The sequence below is a fragment of the Hippichthys cyanospilos genome, chromosome 16, assembly GCF_059441005.1.
Source record: "Hippichthys cyanospilos isolate Australia breed blue-spotted pipefish chromosome 16, RoL_Hcya_1.0, whole genome shotgun sequence".
In the NCBI taxonomy this organism is placed as follows: domain Eukaryota; kingdom Metazoa; phylum Chordata; class Actinopteri; order Syngnathiformes; family Syngnathidae; genus Hippichthys; species Hippichthys cyanospilos.
In genome coordinates this window covers 8,955,832-8,977,797 of record NC_142384.1, presented here as the reverse complement: position 1 = coordinate 8,977,797, position 21,966 = coordinate 8,955,832, and the positions used below count along the sequence as shown (strand labels likewise).

At 40.6% G+C, this 21,966-nt stretch overlaps 1 protein-coding gene across 3 annotated transcripts in view; it reads left to right on the top strand.

The window, feature by feature from the left end:
- Positions 1–18,727, top strand: part of LOC148410440 (cytohesin-1) — a 30,334-nt gene extending 11,607 nt beyond the window's left edge. For 2 of the 3 annotated variants that reach the window (XM_088436942.1, XM_088436941.1), the window contains exons 2-13: positions 6,141–6,223; positions 8,068–8,132; positions 9,290–9,356; positions 9,429–9,547; positions 10,200–10,280; positions 10,437–10,549; positions 11,016–11,164; positions 11,240–11,351; positions 15,882–15,958; positions 16,035–16,103; positions 16,560–16,714; positions 17,643–18,727. In XM_088436942.1, coding sequence (XP_088293068.1) covers positions 6,141–6,223; positions 8,068–8,132; positions 9,290–9,356; positions 9,429–9,547; positions 10,200–10,280; positions 10,437–10,549; positions 11,016–11,164; positions 11,240–11,351; positions 15,882–15,958; positions 16,035–16,103; positions 16,560–16,714; positions 17,643–17,721 — 1,169 coding nt within the window. In that variant the 3' untranslated portion in view covers positions 17,722–18,727. Of the gene's footprint in view, positions 1–2,806; positions 3,014–6,140; positions 6,224–8,067; positions 8,133–9,289; positions 9,357–9,428; positions 9,548–10,199; positions 10,281–10,436; positions 10,550–11,015; positions 11,165–11,239; positions 11,352–15,881; positions 15,959–16,034; positions 16,104–16,559; positions 16,715–17,642 lie in introns of those variants that run through there. The other variant, XM_088436943.1, reaches the window with a different exon arrangement.
- Positions 18,728–21,966: the final 3,239 nt, after the last annotated feature.

Here is a 21,966-nt window from a genome sequence, read left to right as displayed (position 1 = left end):
TGATGCTTCAGGTCCTCAGGTACGGCTTAGGCCTTAGGAGTATGACAGGCAGGCGATTAACTATGGCTGACATGCCTTGTTTGTGGTATGTAAATGCAGAAAGCAAATACAGTACTTGGCCTGCTTCCACTTTAAGCTGAATGCTCACCTTGCGAATGAGAGAAGAAAGCGCTCCCAAAGAATGGGCGTGGTTTGGTTTCACTCCCTCGGTGTGTGAGAAAGCTCAACAAACAGGAAGCCTGACGTTTGAAAATTACGCTACACAGGAAGTGGTGTCCGTCTAATTTTGAATGTGCTACAAACTCGCTATTATGTGATTTAAAGCTGGCAAATACTGTACAGTATAAATAACCCAAGAAGGCTGTGCCACTCGCGCAAAGCTGGTAAATGTAGATACTAGATATATAAACACGTTACAAAAAAATGTATTTGCACCAAAGAAAATTAGTATTTTGTAAAAGATAATCAGAAAAACAAATACTCAAATAAAATCGATTCTTGAGAAATTTACACCAATACAGAAAGGATGTAAAAGGTTTTTTTGTTACTTGCCACCAACGCACTAGAGAGGTTCACAGGCTTGTCTGGGTGTGTTGTAGTTGCTGAGAGGATGTTGATAATTGGGTGGCAATGATAAGAATCAAGGCTAGTGGCCGTCTTAGCACAAAGGCTCACATTGTACGTCCAAATGGCACTTCCGCTCCCTCGGCGTGTAAAAACACCTAGATTATTGAAAGTAAGCAACATATTTTAGCATCCGCGGTGACGGATTATGCTTTTGCGAGTGCAGCTGCGGGATGTTTGTGTTTTTGTCCATGTGTTTGGTTTGACACTCAAGCTGTGGCAGCCTCGCTATACATTCCCTTCAACATTCCTTCACAGCGGCCTTGCTATACTAACTATATTTGTGCAAAAAACGAACCTTCCTGTTAGTTTGCTCATAGTGCATATAATGGTGGCATTATATGTCTTGTTGAAAAATACTTGCTGGTTGCTTTGCAAGTTGTTCTAATTTAAAATTAGCCTGGTAAACTGAAATCAAAGATGGTAGCATCATAAAATCTCAACTGTACATTTAAGAGTTGATATTTTAAGTATCTTTCTGCTGTGAGGGGGCATCAGGGACATATTAAGTCTCATTGGCACCGTACTAAAATGCTCTTACACCCACTACTGAAACACTCACTAATGACATCCTCTCATGCACACTATTGAAATGCTCTTAAACCTGAAAGCCCTCGCGTAGTACATTCATCTCGTTCACACTAGTGAATAACTCTTACACTACTGAAATAACCATGCAGTAATAAAATCTCATATACGCCAGTGAAATGCTCACATGCACGCAGCTGAAACACTCCAATGCACACAACTAAAATGCTGCCATCAAGGGTATAAACACACTACTGAAATGCTTCACTCATGCAGAATTTTTTGCATCTCATCCACACCACTGAAATGCTCTCAATGTACACAACTCAAAAACACACACACAAACTAAAATTTCTTCCCTCGCACGTGCTCGTAAAACGTTCTAATGCTTCGGCGCAATGCATATTTCAGTGTATTGTGAGAGCATGTCATTATAATTTGGGAAAACATTTGCTGTGTATTCGTAGATTCTCTCTTGTGAGCGTGTTACCATTTTGTCAGAGATTCTCAGCAATATATGTGGAAAGGAAAAAAAAAAATCAGGTTGTGGATGGTGAGTTTGAGGCATACACTTTTTTTCTTCGAAAGATTGCTTTGAGCTTCAGATTGTACCACTTTTGGAGGCTGCTGTATTTTTAAATGGGTATTTGTGTTCTCTAAAGACCTCATTAGAGTTCACCTGGAAGAATTCCCAGAAAATCCAAACTGTCAAACTACTGGCTTCTAGATTGACCACAAACCTCATCATCATTTCATGACGCTCGTTGGCACGGCGACGACAAACCAGGCGGGACGACACTCTCAATCAGACAAAACCAGCGTGTAATGTCAGTGAAATCCAAACTAATCAAGGATGATAATGTGCTCTTTTGGGGGTATTTCTGATTGAGATGCATTCATAGGAAAGATTTTCCACTAAACTGGGAAAGCCTTCCTAATAGGCAAGCAAACAAGAACAGAATTAATCGAAAACCACATCGCTGTCTCTTCTCACTACATAGATTTAGGAATGGCGCTTTTCCATCTTGAGACACAATAGAATATTGAACTGACTCACTAAATGCAGACAGACAAAAGGTGGCAAGCACATGCCATAAACACACATTTCATCACTCTATACTGAGTAGAGAAATGATTGTCCCGAGCATAGATGTGCATTGTCAAGCAAGTAGGTGTGAATCAGTGTGACTGATCGCATGACTTGTCAGGAGCGAGAGTCCTCCGACGTAAAGGGCTGACTCATGTCTGCTGGTGTTAGTTGGAGTGTCTCAAAAAATGGCCGCATACTCATAAATTCCATCAAACTTTTTTTTTTTTTCGGTTATCACAATTCACTGGCGCCTTGGTGGTTCAATAAATCGGTTTTGTTTAGACCTGGCAGTGACGGGTTGGACCTAGAATGTCCAAAAATATGACTAGATGTGAAACTGTAGAAGACGTTTGAAGTGAAAAAGGCATGAAATATCAATTAAGGAACATTTATATGTGTGTTGTTATTTCCCTCCACATTGCTCCTCCCTATATTGTGTTTTTATGCGAGGAGGAGGAGGAGGCAGAGTAAGGAATGGCCACAGGGTGGAGCCTCCTCGTCTAAAGCAAGTGAAGGCAAAATAGAAAGAGATGGAGACGGGGGAGGAGGGCGGCTGCATCCCACGTGTCTCATGCTGGACGCCGGCGGAGCGCCGCTCACTCTGTTGTACAGCTGGAAAACCTAGTATCTATTTTTGCCTCATGAGGATGGATGCTGTGCTTCGCAGAAGCTGACAAATCATCTTTTTTTTCAATCGCTTTGTCAAGAAAGTCTCGGAATAAGAAGAGTTAGACAAAAAAAGCTGGACTCCTTGGAGAATTTGTCATTCAGGTGAGTGATCAGCTGATTGGAAATCAGAATGGTTTTGCTTGATCTGCCATTTCGGACCTCTCCAGCAATCAGAATGACCTAAAAGACTTCCACGATGGATGTCTTGTCTTGTCTCTTGGTAAGGTTTACTGACATCTGAGAGGATTGAACGCTTTTGTTCCTGACCGCGTTGTGTTATTTGTCAGAGTAGGTGGGGTTGAGGTTTGGTAGACTAGATCATATGTCCAGCCTATAAAAGTGCAGCTCATCATCCTGAGGGGAAAAATCGTGAAAGAACCGCGACTTTATCATGTAATTCGATAGACATTTTTAATGTTTTCATGTTTTCATGCGATGGAACGTTTGTTCCTTCACTTGCACCTTCCGGAATTCTCCTGATCCCACTTTAACTCACCCTGGGATCATTCCACCGACTCAGTTTCCATCCCACACATCACGACAACACAACTTTCTTTCTCTTAGGACGTCTTCTCCCACAGTACAGGTCGTATGCGTTGGGGATTTATGATTCATAACTGGTGGTCTACTGGCTCCAGCTTATATTGTGTCCATGTGTGTGGCTATAAAAAGTCATTCGGGAGGTCAATGGTGACCAAGTTTATTTGGGTCTGTGCCCATTTTACTGACCCCACTCGTCTTTGTTGCAGGCTGTTTGGTTTCGGGCCTGAAGGTGTGTGGTCTCACAGCATTCCCAGTGGGTCTCGTCTTAATGAGATTCTGTCTGCTTATGAATCTTACATCACCTTTTGTGGCTAAAACGACAGCGTGCATATGGGGACGCCTAATGGACAACCGCGTATTTGGTCATCTGTGTCTTAGTGGCAATTCTAACATAAGTGATTGATTGTTCTTGTGATCTGTGCTGAATGCATTATAGCTAATCATGAAGTAGACTGTTTCTTGTTAGAGCCAGAGCTTTTATTGGCTTGGACTCTGGGTCGATTGATTGGATCCTTGGGGTTGGAAGAGCAAGATAACCAAATGTAAGGATGGCCCAAAACCAGGTTCTTTACATTTTTAGTCTTTTGGGACCAGACGTTCGACCCCTAACATGTGCATGCTGTACATAAACGAATTATGTTGAAAGAGGATGTTTCAGAAGAGGTGGAGCAGGCAATTAATCTTAATGAGGCGTGTCTCAGGACCAGATAGATGCGGTTGCTTGAAATAGAAATGTTATTGTCATGTCACAGTTCCTTCCGAATTGAAGGCCCTAGATTGCTTCATAACACTTGTGGCTCACGTGCTCTGATAGTGCCTTGTATCACAAAAACTAAATCGATGTGAACTCAACCACTTCATATCTGAACTGAGACATTGAGTTCATGATATATGTCTAAACATAGTTTATCTTGGTAGCTCAGGTGCAATATTGTTAGCACAGTCAAAGTTTGGGCCCTTGTGTGTTCTAATCACTTCCTAAATTGGGTCACGTCCGCAAGGACTGAGTTATCCTGCCAGTTTTCTGAATCCTAACTTCCCTATTTTCCAAGGAGAGTCTTTTTGCAATCTGGATGGAAATGAGACATCTGCCTCTTTGGCCAGCGTGGCAATCTGCATGACTATTAGTGGACTTCGGCGCAGTGGGAGAGCGAGCTATAATTGTGAGTCCCTTGATCTGTGACCTTCCAGCCGCGCACGAGGAACTGCTTCAACCATCCAGGAACTCTACTGTCCAAAGCTGTACTTCTGTGCTGTGACAGAATTGTTGTAGTTCAAAAGGATCTGGAAACTTCTCTCTCTTACACATTCAGACTGCTGTTTGAAAGAGAAAGTACATGTGGGTGTCTGGATGAGGACATTTCATCACTCTCATCTGCCCCTGTCACGTTGCTATAAAGGTCTTATGCATTAGTTCCACCTTCATCACTTGCCCTTCTCGCTTTCTCTCTTTCTGTCCTTTTCCGATGACTGCCTCTTTTCATCAGGCCAGACCAGGCCAGACGTTCTCTGACTAACAGCCAAGTGGTGAGTCTCAGACAAGAAGGGAAACAAGCAGCTCCTAGCATTTAATTTGAGTGGATGGTTTCCTGCCTGCGGTGCTACTTGTGTTCGGGGAAATGACATAGCTTGGTACCAACCTGGATGAGGCCGCATTTTGTCCTGTTCCACTCTGGACCTCGTTGTTGGGAGTTGTTTCCATGAATGCTCAAATCTTTAGAGAGTTATGAAGCTGCTTAGCTTGTGATGCTATAGGTTAATGGCAATCAACATTCAGTTAACCTTTTGTCAATTTAGTCTTACGTTGCAGTACTGTTTATTGTTCGTCAGACCTCTCTGGTAATTGAATATGAATTCTTGCACTTATCTCTCCGCTACATTCGCATTATGTTCCTAACACTTGACAAACAACCACCAAATCAGCATGGGCCACGCTCTACTTCAGCCTTTGAACCCTGCTACTGATGTAATGAAACTGAAAAAAGAGGTCACAGGGGTTAATCCCCGATAGTCCCCCACTGACTGCCTTTAAGGTCAAGCTAAACGGTTGAAGTTTTGTGATGTGCGTTGGGTGGAAAAAGGTATAACATTGGTCTTTAGTATGGGTTTTGACCATACTGACCAATCATGATAGCACTTGTTTATGTTGTCATCATATCTTACTTAGAGTAAAAAAGGCCTCAAGCCCATCTAACCAAAGAGCTACCAGTTGTGTGTGGTACATCCAATCATCCATCAACTCATAGGAGTCATTAATTACGCTTTGCATTAAGGAATCAGAAAACAGGAGAGGACGCAAAAGCATGCTAACTGCTAATCTAATCTGAAATGTAAAGTAGCATAACATGCCTACTAGTGCTTAGTTGTTACAGTACACTTTTAACAGAAGTCATGTGGGAGCTGTGCTTCCGTAAAGAGGAATCAATTATTAAGAAATGATGATACATTCTAATGAATATCTACTGAGAAAATATAGCTACTTACATCTTTAAACTGGAAATGAATTAGTCTACTCCGTTTACTCACCTGTCTTAAAATCCTGTCGTAATATTTAGGAATGTTTAAATATAACACACATTATTCAGCAATGTTATTTGTGATTAGGTGTTTTTTGAAACGATTGAAAAAGGACAAAACTATTTTTATATTTTGGTGCCTTGTGTGTTTATCTCCCATTTCTACCTAGTGCCGGACGACCTTACTCCTGAGGAACAGCAAGAGCTGGAGAACATCCGCCGGCGCAAGCTGGAGCTGCTGGAGGATATTCAGGTATTTTTAGGTTAATAAAATACTAGGAGTAAGTACCAATGATCAGTATCTGGCTGATACTCTGGCCTTATTTAAAAGTATCAGTACTCCTAAAGGAATGTCGATACTAGCATCGGATGAACTCTTGGAGCAGTTTTACGATCACAAACTAGAAATTAGAAGAATAGAAAATGGACATACATATGGACAAACATACTTTATTAGAATATATAGGTGATCTGTCATTGTTCTTTTGTGTAAATTTATTGTTTCAAAAACATAGTGTCATTGGTACTTGGTTTTAGTGATAATTCTCGAGTTACATAGTCACACTGGTATCGATCTACAAAAAGTGGAACCAGACATCCCTAAAGAATACAGTGGAACCTCGAAAGTTTTAAAATTCGGAATTAGACACATAAGTATTAATGGACGTCACATGAGCTGAGCTCTGCTCAGTTTTGTTTTGTCCCTCTTGTGCTCTTGAAATATCTTACTGCTATTCAGATTTGTACTGCACATATACTGTAGTATCTAATCTAAACTAAAAATAGGGCATTGTATTGTATGCAACAACTACACGGATTGAGCCTTTTACAATGCAACTACTTTGTTGACTGCTTTCCCTTTCAAAGAAAACCAAAAACTGTCATAAACTTCCCGCCTCTGCGGGTGAGTCCTTATATTTGGACCTGCAAAACAATGTAAAAATATTTGTTTTAACTCATTCACCACGCCTCAGAGTTCCCCCCACTACTCCTACAAATTCCCCTGCCACACATTTCAACCCAAATGGAATGTCGGGTATTTCCTACCCAGATCTCATTTCCCCAGCAAAACATTTGTGCTCACGGTTGAGCCATTCAAACGAAAATCTCTCTTTAAAGTGGTTGCTGTATGCTAAGTGATTCGAAGTGTGATATTTAATGCATCATGTGAAGCATTCAGATAGAATAGGCTCTCTCCAAGTTGGCTAGACAATTGACACATAGGGGTGACAGATTGTTATGCCCCATGTCCATATGTCCCTGCGGGAGAATCGACTTCCAACTGTCCCCGCAGACAAACGCCGCAGGCTGAAACTGGGACTTAAATGAGCTTTGACTGGCATCGCCCTCCAAAGCCACGCCCCCATCACCCTCCCCTCTACATATTGGTAGTACGCATGCTGAATGCCCCCCCCCTTGTTGCCTCCCACGCCGGTCTTGCGGGTCAAGGCCTCTTGTGTGCACCCGGCCATTGTTTGCGGAGGCAAGCATTTGAGGAATGCGTCGGGATTGCGCAGCTCTTGACGACACAGATGTCGCCTTTGTGGTGCGGCCTGAAATAAATAGTTATGCCTGGGAAGTGGATATGAATCGAGGCACTTTTCTTAAATTCATATATCAAGATAGGACTATTACAAACCCTGTATAATGATTATTTCGAATGTTGAATACAATGATTTTTAGTGTTCTCCTGTGTGAATAAAACATGGAGCCAAACCACTAATCAAACCATGGTTCGCAACAACCTTTCTTTAGAACAAGGTGTTCACATATGCAGAACTGTTCTTCAAAATGTGAAGACCACGTTTTGTTCTGTGGCCAATCGTCATGAAAGTAAGCAGTTTTAATGAACAAAGTGAGGAAAACTATGTTCAATTTGGTTATTTACTGGAAACAAAAATAGTTTTGTTTGACATTAGAACACGAATACGGACTAGGAGAAAAATGGATGGACATTTTATTTGAAGGTATTCATATCTGGATTTGATAAAAAATTTACAGAACTTGTTTTTTTGTCAGCAAAAGTATTTTAACGTAAATAAGCGATTCCAAATTGAATAGCAATAATTAACATGAGCACTATTTTCTTTTCCACAGCGGCTGAAGGATGAGATAGCAGAGGTCACCAACGAGATTGAGAACCTGGGTTCCAGCGAGGAGAGGTAAGAGAGAGCCTCTTTCAAATATCCCCCCAAAAATACAGCTTTATCAGCTCATTGTATATCACCACAACCCAGCAAAAGTGGGTATTCGCAAGTCTGCCGCTGTCCTAAATGCCTTTATTTAAAGGCAGTGAAAAAGGGGGGTAACCATCCCCTGCACCCCCCCCCCCCCCCACACACACACACACACACTCTGTCACCTAAATTGACTTGTTTGCCTTCTATTTACTTAGCAAACGAAGCTGTCAATTATTGATAGTCGATGGCTATTTCGTCACAGCAAATACTCCTCCCACATTGGCCGTGCTTTTATGGCACTTTAAATGTTTTATCAGGAACACCCCCCTCACACCCCACATGATGGGAGCCCTCATTGAATAATGCAGTGGGCCAAGGCAGACAATGCACGGTCCCGAGGGAAAGGGGGCGCTGGGGTCGACTACTTTGGTCAGGGAGATCCCATCAACGGCAGATAAATCATGCCGCACTTTGGCTTTCTTCCCAAATCCATTAAGGGTTGCATCTCCTCGATGCCATCGCGGCGTTATCACGGCGACGCGCCATGGTCATGTTTGTCTGTTGTCTGCCGCTGTTTTACTTTAAAGAGCCCACTAGCAGACAAAAGCCAAAGGAATCCCGGCGGGAGTGGCGAAGAAAGCTTGGGGAGGTCACCATGGCGATGGCAGTACCTTTAAAAATCCTGTTTGACCCCCTGAACAGCTCCAGGCCTGAGAAAGGACTTCTTCCCATAAGCGGGATTAGTCATAGGAGTGAGGGTCAACATGAGTCGTTGGCGGGAAATATCATTTTGTAATGTGATTTATGAGTCATATGGGATAAAGATGACTCTGCGGTTTGGGGAATTAATCAAAATTGTTTGGTGTGACAGCACGGTAGCCTTGTGGTTAGGTTATCTGCCTCATAGTTTAGAAATTGGGTTTTGAATCAGTCCTGTGTCTAAGTGTATAGAAATTATAAAAACTATCACAGCAGGTGATGACATAAATATTTAAAACAATGCATCAATTCCAATTAGTAAATAGTATTAATGTGTGCAGATGGTTGCAGATGGGTTTTGGTAGTTGGAGCTGGCTCATCCTAGCCCCGCGATTGATCCATTACGTTCACGAATAACAGCAGCTCATCTGACTTTTTAGGAAAACCATGCAGCGGAACAAACAGGTGGCCATGGGGCGAAAGAAATTCAACATGGACCCCAAAAAGGTAAGTGATTGATTACTGTCATACCTCAGTATTGTGACTGAGGTTTTTTTTGTTTTTTTTTAATCCTTCTAGGGAATTCAGTTCCTCATTGAGAACGACCTGCTGAAGAACACTAGCGATGACATCGCTCAGTTCCTCTGCAAAGGGGAGGGCCTGAATAAAACGGCCATTGGAGATTATCTCGGGGAAAGGTAAGGACTCCACGATCATGAATACTTCTACTGAGAGAAGTGCATATTTTCCCTATTGCTCACATTCCCCGTGGTGTGAGGACACGCCCATCCGTTCCCAAATATACTTTATTGGTCCCACATTTAGACAATGTCTGCTCCTCACTCGTCTCCATCTGCTTTCAATTGTCTTAGTCACTCCAAACACTGCCTTCATCATTTAAGGGAAATTGAAAATTGTGCTCCTGATCCAAGCGTTGCCAAATGCGTTTCTAAGGAAATGACGCTGTTTTTTTTTTTTTTTAATTATTATTAAGTATGCGGGGATTACAGGTCAGACAGTCGCGCATTAAGGGCGGGGTCTGGGAGCGACCTTTTTCTTCTTAGCGATCGGATCTGATGCTGGTCTGCTGGGAGTGATGCCGCGTGAGCTCACGGGTCAGATTGTTTACTGCGAAGGGCATACGGGTTGCCGGATGATGTCATCGTATAGATGAGATAAATGAATTAGCAAAGGAGTGGGCCTGATGGGAGTGCGTTCCCTTTACGACCCACACATCTTCACTCTGATTCTATAGCCCTCAACAGTCACTTTTACCCAGACCTTTTGTTTAAATTATGATTTTGTGCTTGTTATATTATCAAAGGTTTTGTTTGTTTGTTTGCCTTGTAGGGATGAATTCAACATACAGGTCCTCCACGCATTTGTTGAACTTCATGAATTCACAGACCTCAACTTGGTTCAGGCCCTAAGGTAAGGCGCTAGTCGCTATTTCGCATCTGCTTCAAACTCAGAAACAAAGGCCGGTGCATGTATAATAACCACAAAATCATATTATCCCACATCATGCCCACCACCCTCCGCGTGCTTTTCATCTCCCCATCCTGACCACGACCTTTGTCCTCCCAGACAGTTCCTGTGGAGCTTTCGGCTCCCGGGAGAAGCCCAGAAGATCGATCGCATGATGGAGGCCTTCGCTCAGCGCTACTGCCAGTGCAACCCAGGCGTTTTTCAATCCACAGGTGCCAGCTCAGAACCTTTTCAATTTAGCTCCCTTATAATCATGATTGACTGTTTGATATACGCCATTATTTCAAATGGGAAGGGCTTAATGGCGTGCCAAGCTACTTTACTTTCTTTAGCAGACACAAAGTCTGCCAAGGATTTCTTTTAGGCGTTGTCCGCCTTTTGGGAATAATGCACATAGATGAGCGGCTCTATCATGGATGCAGATGGATGTGCATAATGCATGGAGGCTGCTTAACAGCCCTGCATGACAGATAAAGTGCTGCTTCGTCAGCCGCATGCCGGGGCTTTCAATAGAACTGTGGCAGCACTAATCTAACTTTCAAACTGTGGAGTAGTGTTGAGCCAATACCAAAATTCGATTACCTCACTGTACCTGGCAAACTGGGAGCAAAGAATGGGGTATTGTTTCAGATTTGATCGCAGAGTATTGTTGAACTGTCTACGACTTATATATTGCAGACACATGCTACATCCTGTCGTTCGCCATCATCATGCTCAACACCAGCCTCCACAACCCCAACGTGAAGGACAAGCCCACTGTAGAGCGCTTCATCTCTATGAACCGGGGGATCAACGAGGGGGGAGACCTACCCGAAGACCTGCTCAGGGTGAGTTTGGTTTGGAAGCTCTTCTCAACAATTCCAAGCTGCCTGTGTGTAAATCACATTCTTCTCCCAACGCAGAATCTGTATGAAAGCATCAAGAACGAGCCTTTCAAAATCCCGGAGGACGACGGCAACGACCTCACACACACCTTCTTCAACCCCGACAGAGAAGGCTGGCTGCTAAAACTGGGTGAGTAATGATTCATCATCAAAAATATTTATTTAATGGAAAAAATAATGATCATCCCAAGTGTTTTATGTTGTTGCATAGATTAACTAGCAGCACGTACATCAGAGGCCCAAGTGGGTTAAAAATGAGGCCAACAACCTGTGAGTGTTCGTGTGGGTGTGTTCGTGTCCACACTTGATGCGGACGTAGGAGATGCCATGTTTTCATGAATTATGAATGTGGTCTTGAGATCAGACCGCCATATGTGGAGGCCTATAAATGTTTGAAGATGGATGCTTACATTGACACACACACACCCAGGAAAGGAAGTCAGTCAAGTGTGTGTAGCAAGTATATACTATTAGCATATTGAAAGGCAATATAGTACTTTTTGGTATTGGCAAATGCCATGACACGGACATAACAGTCTTCTTTTCGAATTAAGATCAAATGAACAGGAAAACAACTTGTTACTAAATTGTGTAAGAGGGACTCCTTTGCAAAACCTTGTTTGCCCATATTTTGTTAGCTTTTATAGGGATGCACATAGTCATTAGTGACAGGTTTCTAGTAGACAAGCCAGAAATAAAACAGATAGTCATGCAATCCATTTTCTGGAGTTGCTGAATAAAGTATGCCGAGAGATATAAGTTTAATAAATCAAGCAATTTGGGGGTACATCATTGAAAAAAATGTTCAGGAGCATTGCTTTACAGCATATCATTATGTTTGTGTTATACTGCCTCCAGGTGGCTACGGCACGCACACTGGAAGAAGCAGCAAAATGTACTTTTCACGATGCACAATTTTAATCCCATTCTTCATCATTTGGTGTGTGACAGCATGGAACGTATATGTTGGTTTAAAATGTGGGCAAGTTGAGGTGTTTTGTTTGCGATAGACACAAAAACAACACTTTTCGGATGCCTTGTTGCGTTTAGATGTTCCACAGGTCAACTGATGGTGGTTGAAAATCACAATGGTGGATTCCTCAACTCTTCCCTCTTTTTTCCTCCTCCTTGTACTGATTCACTCTGGTTTGTGAAAAAGTTGATCCTTTTAATCACTGTGAATCTGCACAACTGGCTGGCATCAAGAGTCTTCCGCTAAAGGTTAATAAATAATCAAGGTGGCTATAATGAGTGACAATAGAGGAGCCGAGGCGATTTTGTGCAAAGCTTTTCAGTGTCACAGCGCCGCCCTGTGGTGGATATAAGTGTGACACCAAAAGCAGTGCAGAAAAGCCAAATGAACGTCACTGTGGTGCAATAATTCCTTTTCATTTATTTAATTTGATGATTTTTTTTTTCCTTTTTCCTCTTCGTTTGTTTGTTTGTTCCCATGATTTTGGCTGTTGTCTTTCCTACCTCAGGAGGTATGTACACCTGCTCTCCAAACAAAACAAAAACAAAAGACCCGCTCTCTCTCAGCTCTCCGGTGCTTTTGGTGGTGCGCCATTTTTGCTTTTTTGTCCTCCTCCGACATGCAGTTGGGTTTTTCTCGTGTCTGTGGTTATCTGTTTGTCCCTTCCATCGATGCATTTCAACTTCACCACGCTGGTGTTTTTTTTTTTTTTTTTATATTTTGTGTCCTTTCATTTTCTTTTGATCTCTGTGGGTGGTTGGCCGCCACCCTCGTGGACTCCTCTTCGCTTTATGACCTCGCTCGTTGAGGTCTCCTGATGGTCACTATCTTTTCATGTGGGTTTCGTTTTGTCCAGAAGCTGCATTATACCCTTTCCCGAGTGCAGCAGCCACATAAAGACTTTGTTCACGATACGTACTGCTTTTGTGTGTATGGGAAGGGAATACTGCAGCTTTTCAACTATGTGGCTTTTTCTTTGCTATTCAGCGGGCCGATTGGGTGTGTGCTACTTGACTGGAGAAAGCAGGGCAGGCAGCAAAGGGTTTCAAAATATGATTCAATTGTAAGTGGAACCCCTGTAGTCAAATACAAATGTATTTGGAGTAATTTGTTCCAAATTGTCTCTTTCACAAAACCGTCAGTCATATTTTAATACCAAAGCTCTGAACCGCCACCTGCCAAGTATCCACTCTAGCATCTACCTGCCCTCTCCTCTCTTAGCAACAATGTGCTGGAACCGCTACCCAGCTAATCTTGCACTGGAGGAGGTTGTCTTTGTCGGAGTACGAGGAACCCCGCCAAAAAAAAAATTCACACTCAGCTCTGTGTTCTTCTTTGCCGTCCTGTTTGTTTGTTGCCAAGATGGCGGCCAGGGGGCTTCGTGTGTCTGGATCAGGGGTGGGCAAACGTTTGGGCTCAAGAGCCACATTTCTTTAATGTACAGCTCGACCAGGCGATTTGGAGAGGAAGAAGCACAATATTTAAAACATACATTCTACTACTTGTTCACACACCTGGTTATTTGTTTTGGTTACAATATAAAAAAAAAACATGAGTTCTAAAATAGTTTTTTTCTTGTTTTCCAAAAAGATTGAAATGTGGAATATTGAAAATTCCCACTAATAATGAGCAATTAACTTTAAACAAAAAAGTATGCTTTTGAAACCTCTTCCCGCCTTTGACACAGCTGAGATTCTACATTTATAAAATAATAACAAGAAGTGTTCAATACCACAATTTTTTGCCCGATACCAGTATGAGCGCTTGACTCTTGAGTATTCACCGATAGCAAGTACCAACATTACTTTGGATAAACACAATCCCCCGCCCAAAAAAAAAGAAAGTAGTCCAATATAGCATTTTCCTTAAAATTTCATGAAATCAATGACAATTTTCTAAATTTCTCAAAGAACTTCCAATATCTTAAAATGGAGCAAGGTAACAGTATTCACCCATGCCTAGAAATATATCAAACACAAATGAAAAATGTCATTCTTCTCGGTTTTTGTGGAATTTATTTTTTTTCAACATTGTAAGTTAATAATACAAAAAGAATAGGATTCAATTACATGTGTTAACAAAAGAATGTGTTGTACATAGCCGGTCAGCCATACTTTGCCCACTCCTACCGTCTGACAATGTTAAGATGTTTGACCTATCATGATGCTTTGGGATATGATGGGAAGCCTTATCCATCTTGAATTCCTGCATATGATAATAAAAGAGTGTGTCGCAACATGCGGAACCTACGGTCCGTATCTATAACCCTGTCTTTCCTGTCATAATAGACGTGTTTCAACTAACATGGTGGTGGGATCACGTAGTCTAGACTTGACTTTTTGTTAACAAAGCCCCCCAACAGGAAATAGGAGGCTTCAGCGTAGCAGAATGCAGTTCATAGGCATCCTCCTCGGGCCGAAACGGGAGGCTGCCATCTGCTTAAGCGGATCAGATTTCCCAGCACAGGAAACTAAGGTCAGAGGTCGGCTAGGGTCAGTTTAGCCCGAGTTATTGAACGGTCCCGGCGGGCGTAAGACGGGTGAGGTGAGGCCTTGTAAAGAAAAATCGAGTTCAAAAGGTTCACCCAGGTTGTAGCCAGGGTCCTCATTTGTTTCTCCCAGCCAATTGTGAGCATTTTAACTCAGTTTTTCCCCAGCTTGATTATCAAAACTTCGGTACGCTCATTCCAGTTTAAAAAAAAAACAAAAAAAAAACTGTTTTGATGTCTCTGCCGCGCCTTGGTAGGTTACCTATTAATGTCCATTCACGTCAATGGCACCCTAAGTGATAATAGATAGCTGCCCTTTTTCTGTGGTTTTGTTTCATCTCCACGGTGTCTTGATATCACTTGTAATATTCAAATTCTAAAAATCAAGGCTTTCCCCAAATAGATGCGTCTCCTTATTGTCACCTCAACTTTCAGGAAGTAAAATGTCATATTCTGGTTATGCTGGTTTTTTAATTCCAGTTCCACTTGATAATAGATTGTTATTCTGGTCGCAATTTATTCTGTCAAAACTATAAAATATCAAGTTCTAAAAATAAATCACCCCCCGAATCTTCCAGTACTGTTGCAAATTCTAGTTTTGTTTAATATCAGTTGTAATATAACAGGTTTTCTTTAATATCAATCTAAAATTAAAGGTTCCTACAATAGTGCAGCGGTAATGGTTTAAAAGCATTCTAAAATAAAAAAGCTCCCCTCCTATTTGCCATCAGGATAAAAATGTTATTTTCCGGTTGATCATTTTTGAATACACAAGTAACGTTGTTTAATATTATAAAAGCAAAGGTCTCCTCTCTAACAGATGCCTCCCTAGTTTGCACTTGACTAAACAAACACCTGACCTGTTTGTGCGGAAATTCAGTATTTGTATGCAAGTGGAATAGCATCCCCACGCTGGGTTTTTGAGAGCTTTGAGTTTATTGGGCCAGGTGAGGCCAGCATAAATTTTGGAATAACCCCATAAGGGCAGAGCTTCATCTGCAAACTTTTGTTTTTTTTCTACCTGTGGTGGTGGGACACCGTTTTGGGTGTCGGGGTGTCATCGGGAGCTTCCATCTGTCTTGTCTGCTCACGTCTGTCCGCCTCCGTGTTGCTAGAGTTGACGCATTGTTTTTCTGTTTTTTTTTCTTTCTCCTCTCTCTCCCACTGAGCCTCTTTGATTGTTTTGATTTGCTTGGCAGGAGGCAGAGTAAAGACCTGGAAGAGGAGATGGTTCATTTTAACCGACAACTGCCTCTACTACTTTGAATACACCACGGTGGGTGAGAACCACTTTACGATAACACGTTCCCGATGCCGGGATTCACATTGGGCTTGCGTCTTTTTGTGTGCAGGACAAGGAACCTCGAGGGATCATCCCACTGGAGAACCTCAGCATTAGGGAGGTGGAAGACAAGAAGCCCGTAAGCGCAGTGCCCTCTTCTGCCTCATTTTTGCACGGCGCAGAAATATTGATCATTCCTTTCCCCCTACTAATTATTTTACTGGCAAAAGGAGGTACTATTTGTGGTTCATGGGACTGGTGCATGTAAGGTCCATTCATAGGTCCCTCCAAAAGTTCTTAGAAATTTGCGAGCTACGCTATAGTTCCACAAAGTTCCTATATATCATATGAAGTTCTTGCAAAAAATAAAGCACTCACAATAAAGGACTGTTCCTCAATAAGTGGAAGAAGAAGAACAGGAAATTATTGACCTCTTAGTCGCTAACAGGTAACCGCTAGTGCGTTAATGCTAGTGCGCTCGAGTGAATAATCGGTAGGATAAACGTTTTTTTTTTTAAAGATTTGATAGCTACAGCGCTAAAGTACTCTTGTAGTGTGTAACCTTGCATAACGATGATCTTCCTGCACACCACAGAACTGCTTTGAGCTTTTCATCCCGGACAACAAGGACCAAGTAATCAAGGCGTGCAAGACCGAGGCTGACGGGCGCGTGGTGGAGGGCAATCACACCTTCTACCGCATCTCCGCCCCCACGGCCGAGGAGAAGGACGAGTGGATGAACAGCATCAAGTACGTGGACCTTCTTCTCTCCCTGCGCATGTTTCTCAACGTTTATTTCAATTCATTTTTCCAATGACCACCTCATTCCTAAAGCCAGCGAGTTTCAAATTACTACAAGAAAAACGCCTTTTGTGATAGCTTATTCATATGTCATGAGAACAATTCTATTTTTTCCATTTTCAACAATAAAAAGTTAATATTTTGTCAGAAACTAATTTGATCATCCAATATTATTTCATTTACAATTCATACTTTGAAAAACAAATTTTGCTAGTTGATGCCAACTGAAAACAATCACATAGACTCATGGCTTAGTTTTCCGGTGTCACATGACCAAACTCTGAAAAGATGAATCGTGATTGGTCGTCACCTGAGCCTTGAGATCGTGATGTCACTATCAGTTAACAACAACTGCACATTTGAGAAGTTTAGAATCCTTTAATTTGTGAGTCGTGAGTTCTTATTAAAAAAAATAATGTTTTAGAACACATTCCAATTAACTCCAACTATACCTAAATATATTGCACTGAATTTGAATGAACCTAAAACTGCTCTGAAATTAGTATTCATCACTAGAGGGAGCCCCACATAATATACTGTGCCACACTTTGAAATGCTAACCTAAGATTTTTTTTATTATTTGAGTTTTATGGAAAACAAGAAAAAACCCCACCAGAAAACCAAAAGATTCCAATTGTCTTGATTTAACCTTTACAGATACCAATAAAATTCCAAAGCACGTTAGTATTTATTGTCATGGCAAACAATTAAAATTAACTCATCAGGCTAAAAATATTGACTGTGTTCTCTGTTTTTAACTCATTCACTCCCCAAAACATGTTTTTTGAGTCCTTACCAGGTTTCCGTGTGTGTGTGTAAAGAATTGAGCTGTAGCGTGAACCAAACCTAATTGTTGAAACTTGGATGGCGTGCGCAGGGCCGCCATCAGCAGGGACCCCTTTTACGAGATGCTGGCTGCCAGGAAGAAGAAGGTGTCTTCCATGAAGAGGCATTGAGGCGCTGCTCGGCGCTCGCCATGTTGCACTTGAAGGATCCAGATGGGTGCCTCCTCTCCTTTTGGACTCAGCTGGCCAAGAAAAGAAGAAGCAGCACGCCAGGTGTTCAGGATCAAGTCGAGGGGGGAGGTTCTAAGAAACCGAACTGTCGCGTATCCCCCACAACACTCACTCCACCCGGCACATTGAACTCAGCAGGTCTGAACGCGTGGCAACAAAATATTTCTCATAAGGAAAAGAACTTTTTTTTTTTTTAAACAGCTTTAATGTGTTTGGATAAGTCTTTTTACAGCTTTATTCCAGTTTATTTCTTTTGTATGCAAATGTTGGATAATACCAACAATTGATTGACTTAATATTAGGAAGATAAACACACCAAAAAGGCAAATATAGTTTTCCCTTCATTTGGTGTTTTAAGGAGAAATGCTGCTGGTTAGCGTTAGTAAATCAGTCCCATATCCAAATAATAAACTAGATATAGCATCGTGCTATAGTATAGGTTGTGTATGCGCAAATTGCATACAGAAGCTTTAAAAAGGTCAGCGCTCGATGCTCAGCTACGACTCGTCTCAGGTTTTCAAGCCAAAACGACGTTTTCATAATGATGAGTGCCTGATGTTGCTTTCTTCCGCTTCCGCTCTTTTCGGTGCACTAACACCCAGACAATTCAAAGACAACAATCGTATTGCTAGTCAGTATTGGTTTATTTATCCACCTTGTACATACCTAAATGTATAGTATTTGTTTATCAAGGTTTGTTTTACGAATTTTCGTGCCATCTTTTAACCCTGTTTAAAACAAATGTCTTTTGCCATTTAATCGAGTTCAAATAAAAAAATGGAGCGGTCTAGAAAGAATATGGTTGTGTGTTCTTTTGGACAGCAGGGGGCGGTGTGCATTACGCATTCAATCAATATTTTGGACACTTGTTGCACGTCCAGCTATACAAACTGCACAACTTTCCTATTAGGAATTTAGTGTAGATAAATTAAATATCTGAGACATACCCTGAAGCCATTTTTCTCTTTTTTTATTTGTACAGCTTCCACGACAGGTGCACCATGAATATGAATCTAATATGAAAAGATGCCTGGAAACGCAATCAATAGCAAAAATATATTTTTTCAATGGAGTGCACAACAGGTCAAGGGGGAGTTGGAGGGGTAGAATCTATGAATAAAATGTGACGTGATTGAAGCCTAGCAACTATGAATTTGAGTGTCTCGAACATCAAGGGTGATGTTTATTATGCTGGTCTGCTTGTTTACAATGTGTCTGTGTGCAGAAAATGATGACCTACTGTGACTCCGTTGAGAGACATCAGCAGCAGACAGGACTTTTTTTTTTTTAATCAGAGAATCAATACTTTCATATGGAAAAGAGATTTGTCCATCAGATGGCGCTATGGTGTCCCCATTCAAAAGCATGCAGCAAAATAATTACTTTTCTGTAATGAACGCAAGCCTACAAATTGGTAAGTATGCTTTGCTATTTTTTTTTAACCTTTGAGTGCCATATTGAATGAATTGCATGCAGTTTGGACAATTTGACTAAGGGTTGCATTCTTTTTTTTTTGTTGCCATCAGGTTAGACATAAACTTATTCAATCACAAAGACATACTTTTATGTTTTAACAGTCCAGACATTCTATCCCATATATATATATACTGTGTATATATACTGTGTGTGTGTGTGTGTGTGTGTGTATATATATATATATATATATATATATATATATATATATATATATATATATATATATATATATATATATATATATATATATATATATATATATTGGCTTAAAATGGTTGGAACTAAATGAATTAAGCGCTAAAGTAATCAATTACTTCGGATAGTGAAGTACTAAAGTAATTGATGACTTTAGGTAATATGATTTACTCCATTATCTCAGTCCTTTAGGTACTAAAGTAACTGATTAGTACTTAATTACATAAAGCTTTGATTACTTTAGTAACTTAAGCTCCAAAAATGATTGATTAGCACTTAATTATAATGCATCAATAATCGATTATGTAATTTATTACATTAGTATCTTAATACGAACACTCGGAAAAAAGTAAATACCGGGGATTGATTTTGGGGGGGATTTTTTTTTTTTTTTTTCATCAAACAGTTGGCTTAAAATGGTTGGCACTAAATGAATTAAGTGCTAAAGTAATCAATTACTTCGGATAGTGAAGTACTAAAGTAATTGATGACTTTGGGTAATAAAATATGATTTACTCCATTATCTCAGTCCTTTAGGTACTAAAGTAACTGATTAGTACTTACTTTAGTAACTTTAGCTCCAAAATGATTGATTAGCACTTAATTATAATGCATCAATAACCGATTATGTATGTAATTTATTACATTAGTATCTTAATACGAACAGTCGGAAAAAAGTAAATACCGGGGATTGATTTTGGGGGGGTGGGGGACAAAAAACGTCTTTGGGATTGAATGAGTTACTGTTGTTTTGATGGGAACTTGCATAAGATATACACGTTTAAGTGTCATAAAGGAACAAGCCTTTGTTTTTAACATCAGGAACAAGTGAGTACAAAAAGCCGTACAGTATCGCTATTTCTAGTCGCATTTACAGTATTTGACTGTGTACTCAAAAGAGGGCTGGTACTGTTACACGGTGTACTATGTTGCTCAAACAATCGAGATTAGTCCTGTTTTGGCAGATTACGTAAGAAAAAGTGAACAACACAAATGTCCTTGGGTTATAATTTGTGGTTGCAGTTATTCGGGTGCAAGAGAACAAAATAAGGTTGGTCCATGGGTGTTGAACGTTCCATAATTGGCACCTTAAATTCTGTTAGAACATTCCTCTGACACAATGGTGACATGCTTATCATTTACGTAAGTGTGATATTTTGCTGCATGCTTTAAATGAGGCAAAGTAACCATTTCTTGGGAAAATATACACAATGTAGATTGATTGCAATCATTTTAAATAAAAATGTTATTTCTTTGGTACTAGTGTGTTGAGAAAAACATGATTGTCAGGTTTAGTTAAAATTCCATTGTCGCACTATTATAGATACATGCTTATTAGGGTAGGCAAGCCACCCTTGCGAAAAATAGTCAAAGCTGTGACATTTTCAGCTGACAGCAAGTAGCAAAATGCAATTTTGGAGTCAATCTCCAAAACTTTTTCCAATACAGTAACACAGCATTGTGATTTTTAGTATTCTCGGAATATGAATTAAGCCGCAAACCTACATGTTTTTACCCGTAACGTCAGGTAATAACAAATCATACTCATCTGTTCTCTGAGTTTGGTCATGTGACACAACAACCTCTGAATGGACATCATCTGAGCAATTACATTGTCATTTTCAGTCAACAGCAAGTTGCAAAATGGCCGCCCATTGTGGTGGATAATAATGGGTGGATTTTGCTGCTTAATTTGTATCCCACAAGTGTAAAATTAATCAGAATACTCTAGCCTGCGAGCGGAATTCGTCACAAAGAGGGTTAATCAGGCCCACAATGTGATTCTGTGAAACATTAAAAAATAAAATAATAGAACCGTGCCCCTTAGTTTACTGTCAATAATCAATAGACAAAAAAAATCTTACTTTTACTAGCTATGACCAGATAAGCCCTGCATTTTACAAGCTGAAGCTTCAGGGACAGGAAGTGGGACACTATACTAGCATTCACGCTAGCATTAGCATCTAGCTTGCTCGTGCTACTGCTCAACAACAATGGATTGATATTTGGCTTCAATCCGTGTTGTATTAGAAACCATTAGTCTTGTAATTCTTTTTACATTTACATTATTTACACCTCAGTAGTTAGCAAACAAAACATTCTCTTTTTACTGCTAAAAACGGCTGAATTAGGAATATCCCTTTAACTAAGGATGTATCGATTTCAGTATCCACCTCTGCACAAATGCTTTGATACTATGACTAGATAGATACTACTAATGTAGTTATGTCTACTGCAAAACTGACAAAAAAAGGAAAATCCCACATTGAAAAACTCTTACTTCATAACACAATGCTAGATGCCATAGATGGGCCAATGAAATTGGCATTCATATTCTGATACGAGTCTTTAAAATATCGCCTAATTGAACACGAATGACAAAGATTTACAAAAAATGTATACAAATATAGCTTTAAGCCATGTGGCAAGGTAAATATTGTTGAAAAACAACAAAGCCAACTGCAGATTATTCCTTCAAATCTAGCTTGAGCAGAGCTGAAGGTGAACACTTTC